General features: G+C 48.4%; 1 protein-coding gene across 4 annotated transcripts in view; it reads right to left on the reverse strand.

Moving 5' to 3' along the window:
* serinc4 (serine incorporator 4) overlaps positions 1–17,625 on the reverse strand; it is a 32,957-nt gene that overhangs the window by 7,911 nt on the left and 7,421 nt on the right. For 2 of the 4 annotated variants that reach the window (XR_015119285.1, XM_086224632.1), the window contains exons 1-7: positions 16,565–17,029; positions 7,162–7,329; positions 4,816–4,994; positions 3,470–3,549; positions 3,146–3,239; positions 1,452–1,663; positions 7–102 (exon numbers count right to left, since the gene is read on the reverse strand). Coding sequence is in view for 3 of the 4 variants with exons in the window: in XM_086224632.1 (XP_086080758.1) it covers positions 7–102; positions 1,452–1,663; positions 3,146–3,239; positions 3,470–3,549; positions 4,816–4,994; positions 7,162–7,329; positions 16,565–16,684 (949 nt within the window). In the remaining variant the exon portion in view is untranslated. Of the gene's footprint in view, positions 1–6; positions 103–1,451; positions 1,664–3,145; positions 3,240–3,469; positions 3,550–4,815; positions 4,995–7,161; positions 7,330–16,564; positions 17,030–17,625 lie in introns of those variants that run through there. The other 2 variants (XM_086224611.1, XM_086224620.1) reach the window with 2 other exon arrangements.

The raw sequence follows: 17,625 nt of genomic DNA on the forward strand, positions 1-17,625 counted from the left end.
TCTTACCTTTCTCTGGCGGGCGGCTGGACAGCGCCGAGAAGGTGAGGTACATGACGTAGCAGCTGATGATGGAGGCCTGAAGGAGGCCCGAGCGAGGCTGCTCTGTAGAGACACAGGGACTCAAGTCAGAAAATCACTGGTCACATGGCCGACCGGTACCAGAGGTAACATGGCGCACCAGTACTAGTGGTAACATGGCGGACCGGTACCAGAGGTAACATGGCGCACCAGTACTAGTGGTAACATGGCGGACCGGTCTCAGAGGTAACATGGCGGACCGGTCTCAGAGGTAACATGGCGGACCGGTACCAGAGGTAACATGGCCGATCGGTACCAGTGGTAACATGGTCGACCGGTACCAGAGGTAACATGTCGCACCAGTACTAGTGGTAACATGGCGGACCGGTCTCAGAGGTAACACGGCGGACCGGTACCAGAGGTAACATGGCGCAGCAGTACTAGTGGTAACATGGCGGACCAGTCTCAGAGGTAACATGGCGGACCGGTACCAGAGGTAACATGGCGGACCGGTACCAGTGGTAATAACTTGGCGGACCGGTATCACTGGTAACATGGCGGACCGGTACCAGTAATAACATGGCGGACCGGTACCAGAGGCAGCATGGCGGACAGGTAATACTGGTAACATGGTGTACCGGTCTAAGAGGTAACATGGCGGACCAGTACCAGAGGTAACATGGCGGACCGGTACCAGTGGTAACATGGCGCACCGGCATCACTGGTAACATGGCTGGCCGGTATCAGAGGTAACATGGCGGACCAGTACCAGAGGTAACATGGCGGACCGGTACCAGTGGTAACATGGCGCACCGGCATCACTGGTAACATGGCTGGCCGGTATCAGAGGTAACATGGCGGACCAGTACCAGAGGTAACATGGCGGACCGGTACCAGTGGTAACATGGCGCACCGGCATCACTGGTAACATGGCTGGCCGGTATCAGAGGTAACATGGCGGACCAGTACCAGAGGTAACATGGCGGACCGGTACCAGTGGTAACATGGCGCACCGGCATCACTGGTAACATGGCTGGCCGGTATCAGAGGTAACATGGCGGACCGGTATCAGTGGTAACATGGCGGACCGGTATCAGTGGTAACATGGCGGACCGGTACCAGTGGTAACATGGCGGACCAGTACCAGTGGTAACATGGTGGACCGGTATCAGTGGTAACATGCACAGTCGCTGCCGCTGCACTTCCCTCCCTCCACCAGCAGCTGGATGCCTGCGTCCTACAAGCCGAGGCTGTGCTGACACAGTGGGCCTGCAGCCTCTCCAGCCGGCGGAGGTAGAAGCAGATGTTTAGGCTTCAGGACGTGTAATCATCATCATGTCATCATGTTTCAGCAGAAGAGCCTGTGTCGCTGGACTAAGTGTTATTTCACCACAGACGCCTGATGACAGACAGGCAAGTGTTTCTCAACTCACTCTGTTTGACGCACGGCGTGATGGCGATGAAGGACATGAGGCCACAGAGCCCCAGGTTGATCCACAGCAGAGCCTTGTTGAAGTGGCAGGCGATGGGATGTGTGTAGTACTTGTACATGAAGGTGAAGGCCATGGTGGCGATGGTGTAGAAGAGGAGGGTGGCGCACATCACGGCCAGGTACCAACGCTTGTTCTCCGCTGCTCCGGTCAGCCTGACACAGTCAAGCCATTTGAATTCAGAAGTCACAATCACAAAAACCCTGACACCTCCAGAAGGTCCAAGTCTTTCCCTGAATCTGACCCAGGTTGCATGAACAGGATTTCCCTAAACTTTGAACAAGTACATGATGACAAACCTTTTAACCACCAGAAACGTTGGCGCGGCCTCTGGCGGCAGGCATCGGCCTTTATCATTTACATTTTTTTGCCTTCTTCGTGTTTATTTCAGTTTTTTCTTCCTTGAGCGAAGGCCCGCTGATGCGTCTGTCGCTCCTCCTGACACTTGTTTTATTCAACTGGATTCTTTTTAGGGAGGTGATGTTTTAATTTGTTTTGCGTTGTTTTAGGATATCATACATTTTTTAACTTATAATAAAAAAATAGAGGCTAGCTGTGTCATAAACCAATGAAATACTGACTCCAATTCCTGTTTTTTCGCCCTTTTTTCCCTCTCTCATGAGGAACTTCACGTTCTTGAAGGAACTGTAGATCTCTACGTCAAGGTATTAATTCCAAACATTTCCTGTTTCCAGAGCAGAAAATGTGACAGCTCTCGAGTGCCTGTGTGACGCCGTCACTCAGAACATTCACTACATTACAGTGTCGGCCTTTCATGAGGTTACAGCACATCTTGCCACAGTAAAGCAGGTCAAAGACAGGAAACACATTGAAGTCATGTGACACAAATTGTAACGTCTGTCCATGTCCACGTCCGCTCTGTGTTTTGATCGAGCGTCAGCGTTAGTTCTGTCAGGCCGTGGTAGTCAAGTGCTATTGGCTTCCCGTCTATCAATCAAACTGATCAATCAGCTGATCAAATCCCTCGCTTCTGATTGGCCCCTCTCAATTTAAATGTCACCCGGCCTCAACTCCTGCTCTGCTAGCTTCTTGCTATGCTGCTCTGCCCACTGTCATCTGCTGCTATTTGCTGTACAGTTGCTCCTGCTAGCAACTTGCTACCCTCCACCTCCCCAGCTCCACCTTGTGGTGTATACATAGCATAGTTCGTTCCATGTCATGTTGCTGCTCTGTTCACGGGGGTATGTTTGCTCTTCCAGTTTTAAACTGGGAGAACCTTCCCTCACGCTGCTGGTCCCCTGTTTCATGGCACTCATGAAAAATATCAGGGACTTCTCTGAGCAGAGCCGTACTGCCAATTGTACCAGAATAAACAAATCAAGCTCATTATCATCTGTGGGTTTCTTGACATGAATGAACCTGACAGAACTAATATTTAATCAGTGAAGAGGACTTTGTCATGGATGATATCTGCCCATGAATATGGCTAATAATCTAACTCCAGGGAGTGATCAGACAATAGATGCTACAGTACTGCAAGTACAAGGTGTGGTGCAAGCAAACACACACACACACACACACACACACACACTCTGGCTAACACTGTGTCTTATAAACTGTGGATATGAAGCTACATGTAGGTAGTTGCTATCTTAACTCATTGGACCGCCACTCACCAGTTCTTGTTCCAGGTGTGTGCAAACGCTGTGATGAGGATCAGCTGGATGAGGATGAAGGCAAATCCTCCCACCACACCCACATAATGCCAAGCTGATGGGGAGAGAAAAGCTTTATTTGAGGGCTGTTGGAGAAGATGAAGGCCAGCATCACATTCGTTTGGCTCCCAGGCAGACAGAGTCTTATGACCCAAGAATTCACTGTGGACAACTTCAGTAGCTTTTCTCTGCTGCCCTCTAGTGGCACTTTAAGAGAGGTGCAATGACAGACTCCCTCCTTATTCTCTAGGGGTTGCTGGCCGTCACTGATGGAGTGTGTCTCACCGTGCAGGAACGACTCTGTGGGGATGAAGAAGGCAGCGGTGCACATCCCCAGCAAGGTGATGAATTTCAGGAACCAGAAACTGTGAGACAACGCAGACAACAGTGAGCAGAAAAGCTTGAATATCCAGATTCCTGAGCATAGCAACGATCGGTGACTGTTCTGAGGTCTGCTTCATTTATAGGTGTTGAACTCTGCTGGGCTGCTGCTCTGCTCAGTGAGTGCAATTAGCAGGCCTCAGTTGTTATTTGGTTTGCTCCAGTTTATTCATACAAATTACGTATAATATATATATATATAAAATTAAAAGAACAGATGCACAAGTGAATTGAAGAACAGCAACAGCATGAAGATTTCAACACCACCACCCTGGCGTTCTGTCGGATGTCTCCTGCTGCCACGCCCTCTCAGAAACAACCACGACTCACAAACTGTTGGAAAATGTTGGTCCAAAATAAAAGTCCAGGTCACGAGTTTGTTCAGGGTATTTGGGATCAAATCTTGTTGACTGTAATTCGTTAAGTTCATGGGTTCAATATCATTCATGTTCCTAGGGTTTCCTCAACGATCTGCTTCCAACAGTAAAACTCACGTCAGGTCAGTTGAGCGACCCATAAAGAGGAAGTCCCCGCCGTCGGACTAATAAAGGAAAGTCTTATCTCATGTCTGGCGACACGCCGGCCAATCATTGATTCATCTAAGAAGGCCAGTGTGTGTTCCGTTCTGTGTATGTGTGTGTGTGTGTGACTGGTCTTGATGAGACGGTGTGAGGTTTCTGCAGGGCACTGGGTCACTCCCTGACCCCCTCCCGTCCACTACCAGCTCCGCGAGCTCCTCTAAAGACCCTGCAGCATGCATGAGGCGACTACACAGAGCAGGTTTATAGCCAGCAGCAGTCCAGGCTGCCAGAGCCTAATCCCAGACACGTCACCACTCTAATCAACCCTCCCGCAGTGGAAAGAGTGACAACAAAGAGCTCAAAATAGAGCGGCGGCCAGGTCAGATGAGCAGAGGGAGAAAACCCTTTCACCTGGCGGAGACAGAAAGGACGAACCTCCAGGGCGTTTCTGGACGTCCACACAAAATATTCCCATTCAAGGGATCTGCATTCAGGTCATGAAGGTCTTTGAGACCTGATCGGCTCTGAGAAACGTGATTGTTTTTAATCAACTCCAGCAGGCTTCTCCAGGCCCGCGAGTCTGCCAGCGACGCGCCGCCCTTTCTGTTATCAGATGCTCAGCTTGTGTTGATGTGATGTCATTGGTTCTGTTTGTGAGTCGTGACTGTAACGCCGTATAAACTTCTGGGTGCAAATCTACACCACACACACTCAATGAGGCAGTCTGACCCGTTGTGTATGAGTGCTCTGAAGTCCTGGCTGGACTTCACATCAATGAGGAAGATCGCCATCATCAGGTAGAAGCAGGAAGTGCCAAAGCAGACTCTGTAGACAGCTGAGTAGCCCACCAGCATCTCACAGTGACCGCCGCCATGCGCCTGATCACACACCACATTGAAGAAAGGCACCTGAAAATTCACACACACACACACACACACACACACACACACACACACACACACACAGCATTATTTAGCCTGTTGTCTTCCCGGTGAGGAGTGGGTCTGCTTGGTTCAGTACTGACCAGCCTCCATCTGACACTGCATCTGCAGCGTTACCTTTCATCCATTTTGATGAGGGGGGCCTCAGAACCTGGGAGCTGAGTTCTACATGTCAGAATAAACCAGGTTTGAGGCGACGTGAGCATTTTACCTTTCATGGATTCACAAACAGAAGTCTCAGCGCCCAATCAGAGATCCGTGAGTACGATGAGGGTGTTACAGTGCAAAGAGGCCATCATCACACACCTGATTATTCACAAGTGTGTTTCAGGTGTGACATCAATCACACCAATCAGAGAGCCTGGTGTCATTCTCTTTAAAGCCCAGGTCGCACCAGGACTTGAGTGTTGCTGTTTCAGTGGTGCACACAGTTCACCTGGGGAGAAGCCAGCACTTCTCTTCTGGAGAAACGACCTCCTCATGCACCAGGTGAAGGAGCACACAGGTCTTGTGTTCATGTACAGGAGCAGCAGAACCCGCTGAAGATGCTGGAGGTGAGGCAGGTCTGGTGGAGGTGGAGCAGGTCTGGAGGAGGTGGAGCAGGTCTGGGGGGAGGTGGAGCAGGTCTGGAGGAGGTGGAGCAGGTCTGGAGGAGGTGGAGCAGTCAAGGGGAGGTGGAGCAGGTCTGGAGGAGGTGGAGCAGGTCTGGGGGGAGGTGGAGCAGGTCGGGGGGAGGTGGAGCAGGTCTGGAGGAGATGGAGCAGGTCTGGAGGAGGTAGCGCAGGTCTGGAGGAGGTGGAGCAGGTCTGGAGGAGGTGGAGCAGGTCTGGAGGAGGTAGCGCAGGTCTGGAGGAGGTGGCGCAGGTCTGGAGGAGGTGGAGCAGGTCTGGTGGAGGTGGAGCAGGTCTGGAGGAGGTGGAGCAGGTCTGGAGGAGGTGGAGCAGGTCTAGAGGAGGTGGAGCAGGTCTGGAGGAGGTGGGGGTCCATGTCTCCAGGGTCTCAGGCAGCAGTGCTGCTCCTCTGCTGGTCTGGGTGATGAGTCTCTAACATCTCATCTCTCATGACTCCACTGACCAGAGATCAGCCTCTTCTGGGTCCATGGAGCCAACATGGACCCTCAACATGGAGGCACCAGACCGGCCTCGGTCCCACGGCCAGTCACAGGTTCATCAGGCGGTTAAATGATGAGGTCTCTTGGTGAGAGAACATATTTGTGCCATCCTGAAACCGGCAATGAGCCTTGTCCTTAAACGAGCACCAGCTGACGCCATGATTGACATGTGGCCCTTAATCTCACAAAGGTGTTTTCCCCTCCTGCATCACTTCTTTGTGACGCCACCGTGCAGGAGGAGTGTTTGCCAACTTATGTCATCGTTTGGTGTACTCCACGTCTTCTTTACCCGGACGTATGATCTGTAAACCAGAAACACTCTGATTTGAGCAAAACCCAAACAAACTTCTCCTCCAGTGGCAGCAGCTGTGGAGGGCGACCTGGCGGTGACAAGTTGATGAGTTCTCCTGGATTTTTGATCATACGGCGGGACAGAGACAGCATCTGGATGCTGAGCTGGACTCTTTGTCAACAGACCTTTTTTGTATGATTTGCTGATGTTAGCAGTAAAAACATACATAGAAATGCAGTGGAGTCAGAATGGAAATGTAGAATAGTGAAAGTTTCCAAAGACTCCACGAAGTCTCAACTTAAGTGCAGTGCTGATAAAGTACTTCTCGGCTGTCCAGCCTGATGACTGGTGATACGAGTCTGGCTCTGGATCGCTGAGTCACCAAGACGCAGGAGGGAAAAACAGCTTAGCGAGCCCAAGACTGTGAGTGAGTTTTCGGAATAATCCTTTATCGCCGTGAAAGTACAAGAATGAAGTGAGCAGTCGAACAGTAATTAGACTGAACGAGGTGAGGCACTGCCATCAAAAACATGGCCACTTGGAAATAAAACACATTTAAAAAACAACTTAAAGAGAACTTTTTGGTGCTAAATGTTCTTTTGGACGCTTTATCATGGATGCGTCTTTGTGCTGAGATCTTGATCGTCTTTGACTCAAATTAAGTCCTTCAGTTGCAACTTTCTTGTGTCTGATGACGGTAGACGAGTGACCCCACGTGCACCTCTACTCACGTTTTCCCTGACGAGCTCGGAGACGGTCTGTGACAGCATGAGGCAGGAGACGGCGCAGCTCAGGATGTGGAAGAGCGTGTACATGACCCGCGTGCTGGTGGAGGACTTGACCGGAGGACAGAAGGCACAGCAGAGGGAGCAGGGGGCCGGTCCACAGCAGCAGCAGATCTGAGGACCAGAGGACACTCAGCATCCCCACACAGACACAGTCCGGCAAGGACACGTCACGCTTCTTACTAAATGTGCTGCAAGGATGGCGTGCATCTGGAAGCCAGCCCTGAATCAACGTGTCCACAGGTGTCTCGGGGAAAAGTCAGTGGAATTCTTACACTGGATTTAAGGTTATTGCAGGAAATAAACTGAGGTGGACAAATGTTGATGAGATTAAGACATTTGGCTCAGCGAGGTCGTCTTGAATAAATGAACACCACTTGATTTCTGAGGCGTGACGTGCAGAGCTGGCGTGACGCTATGACCACAGCCATGACTTCGACATCAGCAGCTTCTGTTTCTGACGTGATGGTGTTCAACGCCTGCTAGCAACTGCTGCTTTTGAGACTCACTTAAGCTTTGAAATTCAAAAGTGGGGCATTTACTGAAGTATTCTTGCATTAGAACCCAATGTACAAATATTCTAAGCTAGTGTTGGCCACACACAGTCAAACACTTTAAAGAGCTTTCAGCAGAAAACGTTCAAAAATCCCACAAACTTTGAAACGAGGGAACCAGACGTTCAAGTTATTTGCTGGGTTTTGGGTCTCTGCTTGCACGAGTAGAAAACCTTGAGAGTAAACACTCGCAGCACCTCTCCTCTCCTCACGTTGCCTACATAACAAAAGTACGGTGCCAACGTCTCGTTGCCTCTCTCCTCATGTTGGCTGTGGACCTGCGCTGCCCTTGGTGCAAATGAAACCCTCTGAGTAGCTTTAGGCTCTTCACACCAGCCACACGTGTTTTTGTGACCCTGTGATCGTGTCCCCTTACTGCTGGTATTAGTACACATCTCCAGTGTCCACATCCAGGCCCAATCACACGCTAGCCAGCACCACCAAACATCTTCTCATGACTGTCGACAGACGACTGCTGTCGCCGCGTTCGTGTGACCGTAAAACGACGACAGTGGAGACAGAAAAAGATGCTCATCAGTGGTGTCGTGGCACTGCTGGATGACCGGAGCAGAGGAGACGGCGTGATGCTGCTGCTCAGGACGGCCGGGCCACAGTCACAGTCCAGGTGTGGATGGTGCCGCTTGACTGAGAGCGCCGAACTATTAGCCTGTGAGCCCCAGAGTCTGTAACCCCGATGGAAAGGGTTCGAAACTTATTGCATCATGTGATGACTTGTGAAGGTTGTGGCTGCGGCAACATCACACGCACCGATAGCACTCATCTGTTTGATACCTGCAGGTTTCTCTGCCTGGAGTGAGTGTTGGTTCTCAACTGGGACAAAGCTGATCTCCCTGTCTGTCCGTCCGTTGGTCTGTCTGTTTGTTTCTTTGTTTGTTTCTTTGCGGCGCTACACAAAAAACTACCAGGTCGAGGGAAAACCCATTAAGTTTTGGACTGATCTGAAACCCGTCACAAATACACAGAATCCGGGAACGTTTGTTTCAAGTTCTTGCGCTGCTAAAACAACACAAAACAAAAATGCCTATTTGGCCACCCTTTCCACTCGTCATTGTCACTTTTTTGCCAGAATGCCATCCTACGTGTCTTCCGTTATGCAACAGAACCCTAAGGATCTCAGCACACACTCCCACATCTTGCTCATCACTGTCCAAGTGTCAGCAGGAAGCTCCAACTGCCCCAAGACTCCAAGCCAAAGTGCATTTTTTCGTTGGAAGCCTGGTGCTATGAAAACAATTGCAATAATTCTTCAGACAAAAGTTTAGCAGGTTGCAAGAATCTTCTCAGGTGCAATTCTCAACGAATCGTACTAACCTCTTGAATATCATCTCATCAACTAACCTGGTGAAGCGGAAAGGCGCCCAAATAGACTGAAGCTGGTCCTGAACCACCAGGCTTGAGTCCAGTAACGGTTCTGGTTAACAGGGATAAGCCCACTGTTCTGCACGCCCCTAGAGCTGGTCTGCAGAGGCAGACAACAGGAAGTGATGCCAGCAAGGGGGTGGAGTCTATAAAAGGAGGTGGGAAAATCACCTGGGCCTGCTGCACTAGTGACACACCTGAGACAGCAGCTGAGGCCAAAAGCATGATTATTCCTTTACATTGCATGTAAAATGAATATTTGTGGTACAGTGGGTTCTGGGATCCTCTTGGTTCTGGGATCCTCCTGGTTCTGGGTTTTGACTGAACATCCCTGTCACACGTATCATGACTGAGGCCCCGCCTCCGACGCCATGTCTGCTCTTCTTTCCACAGCCTTTACCCCCAAGTCAATATTCTGAGCCCTGACAGACTCTTACGCAGCCTCTGGACATTTAAGTCAAGCGGCCTGAAGACCTTTGGAAGTCACTGTGCCAGACCACCTACGTGGAGAGTTTGGCAGCAGAGCTGCTGGAGGCAGATTAATTTAATGAATCGAGTTGCATCTGGCTGCTTCTGCTGGTCGGTCCTGCGTTAAATCCGAGTAAACCTGCACACACATCTGTCTGACGCCTGGAGGTCAGTGCGTCTGCTCCATCACTGATAGTCTGCAGCCTGAGGAGCCAGCCTGAGCCACCATCAGATGATATCAGGGCTTCTTTCTTCAAAGCGAGGTGGAAATGCTCCATCGTGTTCAATGAAAGGCTAAGAATCGTTCATGCCAGGACAAACCTCCTGTGCTGTCACACATCGTCATGACCTGATGGGCAAGACAAGCACTTCATCGCTCAGTAGCTCCTCACCTGAGGGAGATGAACAAGGGGAGAGCGCCAGCCACGTGCAGAGGCTCACAAATGCTTTAATCAGACATGCAAGGATGCGTTGGTGCTGTCAGCAAAGCTGCAGCTCCCGTCTCCTCTGAGCGGCGCTCCATGAACCTGCTGCCAGCTTGGGTCTCGAACCTGAATTTAAGCATCCCAACGGTGGCTTTTCTTTTTCTTCATCCTTCATCCCAGTTCTGCTGTCGTCTCTCCACTCCTTCATCTTCCTTGTCTTCTGTGCAGCAGTTTACAGTAAAGAAGCCCAGTTACTGAGGTACTGTACTTGTATATTTGATTGTATTCATACCTTCACTCCACTTTATTTCTACGAAGGCCTTTGTTACTCGTGATATTTAAGCATAAAGCTGTAAACCCCCCCGCCACACACACACACACACATATACACATACACACACACATACACACATACATACACATTTACACACAAACATACACACATACACACACACACATACACACACACATCGACTGTCCCATCGATGTGGAGAGTGTCAACGATAACCCTGTCTTGAAATCTGGAGACAAAACTGACCCTGCCAACTACGGACCTACAAGCATCCTCCCAGTGTCTCTGAGGTCACTGAAAGGTGGATTGCCAGTTCCATCGAAGGGCATCTCGACATGCACGGCCCACCACTTCACCCCACGCAGTTTGGGTTTCGTGAACGCCACTCGACTGAGACAGCCGTCTGTGCTTTTGTTGAAAAGGTCAAGCATTGCCGGGACAGGAACTCTTGTGTTGGTGCAGTTTTCATCGATTTCAAAAAGGCCTTCGACACCGTTAATCATGAGGTCCTTCTCTCTAGACTCTCAGGCTTTAATTTTTCTGACAGTGTCACTACCAGGTTTAAATCTTATTTATTACACAGAAAGAACTGTGTAAGAATCAATGATGATACGGGAATATTTACGCCTGCTAAAACCCCTCAAGACGCAGCTCTAAAATTAACAGCTGCATGAGCTAAAATCCAGGCTGACGAACTCGTGCCTCTACTTGACGCTAAAAAACGGTCTGCATGACATTTAGCAAATCACACAGGTCTCCTTCTAAAGTTTATTTGAGGGGTGAGGAGCTCCAGAATGTTAGTGAATTTAAATATCTTGGTGTCATCTCGGACCCAACTCTGTCATTGAAGAGCCATATTAAAAATGTTGTAAAAATTGTTAACTGCAACCTTAACAACTTCAAACAGATCAGATCTTCCCTGACTGACAGAGCAGCCATAACGTATTTACACTCCTTGATGTTTTCGCTTATTAATTACTGTATCACCAGCTGATCTTACACTTGTGACTCGACTCTTAAACCCATAGAATCCTGACTCAAAAAAGCCCTGAAAGTCCTGGATAAAAAGCCCTGTTCATACCACCACTGTAGCATTCTTGACAAATGTGATTTCTGAAATTTCGATAACTTAAAACAATGTAAGTCATCTTGTCTTATCTTCAAAGTTCTCCATGGCCTGGCGCCTCAACCACTGAATGAGTTCATTCAACAGAGATCTGGCCCTACCACACGAGCGACTGGAGCCACGGAGAGAGGGGACTGTGAACTCCATTTTAGCCGATCATCTTTTGCTCAAAACACATTAGCATTCAAGAAAGACATCCCAACATTCATAAGGGGGTACTCAAGTTTTAGCGAATTCAAGAAACAACTCAAACAGTGGTTAAGAGGACGCCAAATCTGAGAACATGTTTAACTAAACTGTAATCTATTATGCACTCTGCACTTCATTGCCTCATACTGGGTTCTGTGCAATTACTCCGATTGTTCTTCCTATGCCCTGTGCATCTTGTACACCTTGCTGGGGACTGTGCAGTCATTCCAGCTGCAATACACCAAGCACCTGGCACTTTCCAGTCAATCCCTCTATGCACTTCCAACTGGGCCTGGTGCAGCAGTTATGTGTCAATTCAGTACACTGAAGTCAGCACTGTCTGTTTGTTGTTTTGTTTTTTGTCCATGACTGAATTTGGTTGGGTGGTTCTGTGGGTCTGCCTTTGTTTTGTAAGAACTGTGGTTTCCTACTTTTCTGAATGTTCGTAACGTAGACATAACAACAACCTTGTCTGTCGATACGCAAGAACAACCTGCCAGTGGGACAACGGATGGAAAGTAGCCTTTGGCTACAATCTGGCATATTTACATGCAAATGTACATTAATGTGCACTGTCCCGCTTTTAAGAGAGGAATAAATGAAAAATGACACACACACGTACACATATACACACATGTACACACATATACACACATGTACACACACATACACATATACACACACACGTACACACACATACACACGCACACATGTACACACACATACACACATGTACACATATGCACACACATGTACACACACACATATACACACACACGTACACACATACACATATACACGCACACACACATATACATATACACACACATACACACACGTACACATATACATACACACGTACACATATACATACACACATACACATATACACGCATGTACACACATACACGCACGTACACACATACACGCACGTACACACACATATATATACACATATACACGCACGTACACACACACAAACATACATACACATAAATACACACATACACATATACATGCACACATACACACGTATACACACAGACACACACATACACATGCACATACATACACATACATGTACACACATATACACACACACAGCACACACATACATACATACACATATACATACACATATACACACAGACACACACGTACACACGCACACATGTACACACATACACATATACACACACATGTACACACATACACATATACACACACACATACACATATACACGCATGTACACACACATGCGTACATACACGCACGTACACACACATACATACACACATATACATACACACATACACATATACATGCACACATACACACGTATACACACAGACACACACGTACACACACATACACATGCGCATACATAAACATATATGTACACACACATATACACGTATACACGTACGTGCACACACATACATACATACACACACACACATACACATATACACACACGTACACATACACACACATGTACACACATACACACACGTACACACACATACACATTAACACGCACATACATACACATACATGTACACACACATATACACGTATACACGTACGTGCACACACATACATACATACACATATACATACACACATACACATATACTCACACACACACAGTGTGAGCGTGTTTGTCCCCTCACGTCTCCGTTTGACCCGTTATTGGTAAAATCCATGAATGTAACTGATGTCAGCTGGTGTCCATGATGTCACTGCAGTCTTTTTTATTCTTTATCATGCTAAGACAATTTTATTGTTACTCATCAGTTTAACACAAACCGCCGGCGAGTCGGGCAGTGACCTGCTTTCTGAAGTGGAAGAACACATCGGCAACAAAGCTGGCGCTTCGGTTTAGATCCAGACTTTGTAGAGTTCATGAATCATGAGCATGGACAGTTTGGAGCAGCTGGAGTGGACGAGGCCGTCCAGTCAGACTGTCCTCTTCAGCAGCAGCAGCTCCAGACGTCACTGTTTTCCATTTGAAAGTTTTCTGTAGTTTTGTTTTTCTACGTGTTAGAGGCTGGAGCCTCGTGGGGCACCGATGAATGACTTCCCCTTCAGGAGGCGGGGCTATCAAGAGATTTATCTGTGTCGGAGACACACATACATATAGGTGTGTGTGTGTGTGAGTGAGTGAGTGAGTGAGTGAGTGAGTGAGTGAGTGTGAGTGAGTGAGTGTGTGAGAATGAGTGTGTGAGTGAGTGAGTGAGTGAGTGAGTGTGTGTGTGAGAATGAGTGTGTGAGTGAGTGAGTGAGTGAGTGTGTGTGTGTGTGTGTGTGTGTGTGAGTGAGTGTGTGAGAATGAGTGTGTGAGTGAGTGTGAGTATGAGTGAGTGAGAGTGTGAGTGTGAGTATGAGTGAGCGAGTGTGAGTGAGTGTGAGTGAGTGAGTATGAGTGTGTGAGTGAGTGAGTGTGAGTATGAGTGAGTGTGTGTGAGTGAGTATGAGTGAGTGTGAGTGAGTGAGTGTGAGTGAGTGTGAATATGAGTGAGTGTGAGTGAGTGAGTGAGTATGAGTGTGTAAGTGAGTGAGTGTGTGTGAGTATGAGTGAGTTAGTGTGAGTGAGTGAGTGTGTTAGTATGAGTGAGTGAGTGTGAGTGAGTGTGTGAGTATGAGTGTGTGAGTGAGTGAGAGTGTGAGTGTGAGTATGAGTGAGTGAGTGTGAGTATGAGTGAGTGAGTGGGAGTGTGAATATGAGTGAGTGTGAGTGAGTGAGTATGAGTGTGTGAGTGAGTGTGTGTGAGTATGAGTGAGTGAGTGTGAGTGAGTGAGTGAGTGAGTATGAGTGAGTGAGTGAGTGAGTGTGTGTGAGTGTGAGTATGAGTGTGTGAGTGTGAATATGAGTGAGTGTGAGTGAGTGAGTATGAGTGTGTGAGTGTGAGTATGAGTGAGTGAGTGTGTGAGTGTGAGTATGAGTGAGTGAGTGTGAATATGAGTGAGTGTGAGTGAGTGAGTATGAGTGTGTGAGTGAGTGAGTATGAGTGTGTGAGTAAGTGAGTGTGAGTGAGTGAGTATGAGTGAGTGAGTGTGAGTGAGTGTGAATATGAGTGAGTGTGAGTGAGTGAGTATGAGTGTGTGAGTGAGTGTGTGTGAGTATGAGTGAGTGAGTGTGAGTGAGTGAGTGTGAGTGAGTGAGTATGAGTGTGTGAGTGAGTGTGAGTGAGTGAGTGAGTGTGAGTATGAGTGAGTGAGTGTGAGTGAGTGTGTGTGAGTGAGTGTGAGTATGAGTGTGAGTGAGTGTGAGTGAGTGTGAATATGAGTGAGTGTGAGTGAGTGAGTATGAGTGTGTGAGTGAGTGTGAGTATGAGTGAGTGAGTGTGAGTGAGTGGGTGGGTGTGAGTGAGTGTGAGTATGTGTGAGTATGAGTGTGTGAGTGAGAGTGAGTGAGTATGAGTGAGTGAGTGTGAGTGAGTGTATGAGTGTGTGAGTGAGTATGAGTGTGTGAGTGAGTGTGAGTATGAGTGAGTGTGAGAGTGAGTGTGAGTTAGTGTGTGTGAGTATGAGTGAGTGAGTATGAGTGAGTATGAGTGAGTGAGTGAGTGTGAGTGAGTGAATGTGAGAGTGTGAGTGAGTGAGTGTGAGTGAGTGAATGTGAAAGTGTGAGTGAGTGAGAGTGAGTGAGTATGAGTGAGTGAGTATGAGTGAGTGAATGTGAGAGTGTGAGTGAGTGAGTGTGTGTGTGTGTGAGTGAGTGATCGTGAGTGTATGTGAGTATGAGTGAGTGAGTATGAGTGAGTGAGTATTAGTGAGTGAGTGAGTGAGTGTGAGAGTGTGAGTGTGTGAGTATGAGTGGGAGTGATTGAGTATGAGTGTGTGAGAGTGAGTATGAGTGTGTGAGAGTGAGTATGATTGTGTGAGAGTGAGTGAGTGTGTGAGAGTGTGAGTGAGTGTGTGTGAGTGAGTGAGTGAGTGTGTGAGAGTGTGAGTGTGAGTGTGAGTGTGTGTTCTGATATCTCCAGTAGCCTTTGAAGGGCTCTTTCAGGGTTCACACGCGTCTACCACTAAATGTCTGTGACGTTTCAAAGCCTGTATCCAGACTTTTCTGTGTCCACCACCTGAAACATCCACTCAGGTGTAAAAAGGGAAGAGGAACCTGTGTTCAGATTGTCATACGTGAACCACGGACAGATTTGTCTCAGAGGAGCCTGGCTGAATCTGAACAGGAGTGTGAAGAACGTTTCCAGACTTCTCCAAAAGCTTTCCTGATGAATGCTTTCATCCTCTAAGTTGTATCTGTGGATACTCTCAGTCATCCAGGTCATGCTAAGTCTCAAATGAGCATAAAATCTGGCAACTGGACGAACACGGGCTCCTCTTCCCTTTTTACACCTGAGCGACACGAGGTTAGTCCAGTTGCCATATTTAATGCTTTTTTGAGACATACTCTAAGTTGTTTATGAAGACTTTTCCTCTAGAAACATTCATTCGAAGCATATTATTATTATTATTAGTAGTAGTAGTAGTAGTATCTCAAGCTGCCCTCTAAATGTGTACTTAGGTAAAAACACAATCATCATATTGCTTCAGCACCAGTTGATCATTGCCATCTTAATATCCAGATCTCGTCTCCCCTTTAACAAAATCCAGACGTGCATGAATAAACTCATATTCGCCCTCCTCCAGTTCCTCCGGCAGTCCCACCTGCAGGCTCCATAGCTCCGTTTACACTCGTCTATGCTGGAGTTTGGACCAGATTCATGATGTCACCAATGGTGCTGGGAGGACCGCCTCACCCATGGCTGTAACAGCAGCCTTCTGGAGTCACACGTCCATCACCCAGCGAAATGTCCGTCACAATTAACTGATCTGGTCACAACTCAAAACCGACTGACAATGAGCCCCCAAACTGCAGCTGCCCCCGGAGCTGCATCTCATCCCTCTCACCTGATAGGCCACCATGTTGAGGAAGTAGTTGTAGACGCCGCTGCGGTTCATCCCTTGCGCGGCCGACATGGTGCCTCTGAGCTGCTTTTCCTCGGCCACCCCGGGTCTACATTTGGCCATGAATCGTCCAACACAAGCAGGTTTTCTCAGAGGGCCTGTAAAGATGGCATCCTCAAAGAGGCCAGAACTTGCAACAGGCCTGAAGCTCCCCCAGCTGAATAAAAGTAAAACCCCTGAGTCCAGCAGCTTGTCCCTGTATGGTCCTTATGCTGGATTAGCAATAAATCTGCTCCGGCTGGCCTCCCTGCAGATGAGAGCCTCAGCATGGGCAGCGCTTCAGCTCCAGTGCAGCCTCGCTGAGGAGGAACTTGTTTTTTCACCCATATCCTGCGTGCTTTGGCTCTGCAACTGTGTTGGATGCTGCCAGAAAAGAGGGAGAGGTGGCGGCGAATGCCCGGTGCCCTCCCCCATGCCCCCCCTCCTGCCCACTCAGATTAGGCAGAATCTGTGAGGGGAGGAGGGGTGAGGAGCGGAGAAGGGAGGAGGAGGCTGACAGGGACCATGTGTCAGTCCCATCTGTCCCTCCCTTCCCCCCACACCCCCACACTGTCCTGCCTCTGCTACACCAACCTGTAATTCTCTTTGCTCCACAGTCACACCTCCATCAGCAGCAGTGACTCCCAGACGCCCCCACCTGCCCACCTCAGCCCGCCCCCAGTCACCGAGGAAACCAGGCCACGTCCATAATCCTGCAAATTCTCACAACCGCATTACCAGTCAGAAACAGAGGAGGGGATGAGCACACACACACACACACACACACACACACACACACACACACACACACACACACACACACCAGGGATGCAGCCGCAAAACCCCTCCACTCACTCGTCACCATCATTTGTCTTTTTCAGAACAACTTGAATTAAATTCAGAATTTTTAAGGATTGGAAGAAGAAACATTGTCAAGACAAAAATGCTCCAAATGTTAAGGTGACATTTGACCTGCTAACACCCAAGGACTGCTGGTGGTGTTGTCACTGGAATCATCAACAATA

Source organism: Aulostomus chinensis, chromosome 2 (genome assembly GCF_037954235.1).
Source record: "Aulostomus chinensis isolate RoL2024-O1b breed Wild chromosome 2, RoL_Achi_v1.0, whole genome shotgun sequence".
In the NCBI taxonomy this organism is placed as follows: Eukaryota; Metazoa; Chordata; class Actinopteri; order Syngnathiformes; family Aulostomidae; genus Aulostomus; species Aulostomus chinensis.